General features: G+C 68.0%; 1 protein-coding gene across 1 annotated transcript in view; it reads left to right on the top strand.

Moving 5' to 3' along the window:
- The window catches only part of SPNS3 (SPNS lysolipid transporter 3, sphingosine-1-phosphate (putative)), a 33,329-nt gene that overhangs the window by 9,127 nt on the left and 22,910 nt on the right, over window positions 1-1,292 (top strand). The window contains exons 6-7 of the mRNA XM_077746887.1: window positions 323-471; window positions 1,045-1,197. Coding sequence (XP_077603013.1) covers window positions 323-471; window positions 1,045-1,197 — 302 coding nt within the window. The remainder of the gene's footprint in view (window positions 1-322; window positions 472-1,044; window positions 1,198-1,292) is intronic.

Here is a 1,292-nt window from a genome sequence, read left to right as displayed (position 1 = left end):
GGGGGGGGGGGACAGCCTGGGGCCAGGACGCCCCAGGCTGGAGCTGGCCTGGCAGGTGGAGGTGGTGAGCACCCTGGTCCGGAGCGGCTCCCAGAACCCCCAAGAGAGTGATTCCTGGACAATCCCAGGGGGACCTTGCTCCCCAGAGACGCCGCGCTCCTAGGGGCGAGGGGTGAGGGGCAGCCAGGGAATGAGCCTCCTGCCCCACGCCCAGGGCACAGGGCCTCCCGAAGCCTGGGCCACGTGGTTCAGCCGCTCGCAAGCCCTCCTGGGTTGCGGGGGTTTATACATGGCCCTGACACCCCGGGCCGCTCGTGCCCAGGTCACGCCCTGCCTGGAAGCCATGGCCCTGATCCTGCTTATGGTGCTGGTTCCGGACCCTCCCCGGGGAGCTGCTGAGAAGCAGGAGGAGGTGGCCATGGGGGGCCCGAGGGGCAGCTGGTGTGAGGACGTCAGATACCTGGGGACGAAGTGAGTGTCCCTGCTCCTCCCTGCATGTCACTGAAAGCCCCGTCTGTCCCGGCATTGCGGACCTGCCTCTCTCCGCCTCCAGGGAGCCCTCCCTGACTGTCCCAGTGTTCACAGCCTTCTTCCTTCTCTGAGCTCCCACTCACCGGCTGAGGTGCCTCTCCTTTGCTAGGCGGCCCCCTGCGCCTGCCTGCCTGCCGCTGTGACAGAATGGGGACCGGAGGGGAGGGAGGCAGGCGGAGTGAGGTCTGCCAGGGCCTTATCCCCGAATGACCTGACACTCGGAACCTCACTCCCCTCATTTATTCAATGGACATAATTCTCCCCGGGTTGCCCGGAGGATGCTGGGAGTTAATCACTCACCTCCGCAAGCCCCGTGGGAGTGTGTCCATTCTGTTCCGGGCATGGGCGGGGAGGCGGCCGCGTGACTGGCTGGAATGTGGGGTGCGGACAGGCCCCAAAAGTCTTTGATACGGAGCCACGCGACCCCTGGGGGCACCGGGAGGAAGGTGGGGGCAGCGGGGCAGCTTCCTGGAGGCNCAGGCGGGGGGGCAGCCAGAGGGCTTTCTCTTGCAGCTGGAGCTTTGTGTGGTCGACCCTTGGGGTGACTGCCATCGCCTTTGTGACTGGAGCCCTGGGCTTCTGGGCCCCCAAATTTCTGTTCGAGGCCCGTGTGGTGCACGGACTGCAGCCTCCCTGCCTCCAGGAGCCGTGCAGCGGCCAGGACAGGTGAGGGCCGGCGCACACCCCTCCCTGCCGCGGCCCGGGGCCCGGGGCCCCCGGGCAGCCTGCAGGCCGGGCTCCCATCGGCCGAGGCCCCGTGG

This window comes from Crocuta crocuta, unplaced genomic scaffold (genome assembly GCF_008692635.1).
Source record: "Crocuta crocuta isolate KB4526 unplaced genomic scaffold, BGI_CrCroc_1.0 scaffold139, whole genome shotgun sequence".
Taxonomy (NCBI): domain Eukaryota; kingdom Metazoa; phylum Chordata; class Mammalia; order Carnivora; family Hyaenidae; genus Crocuta; species Crocuta crocuta.
The sequence above is the reverse complement of the archived record's forward strand: the minus strand, read 5'-3'. Positions and strand labels throughout refer to the sequence as shown.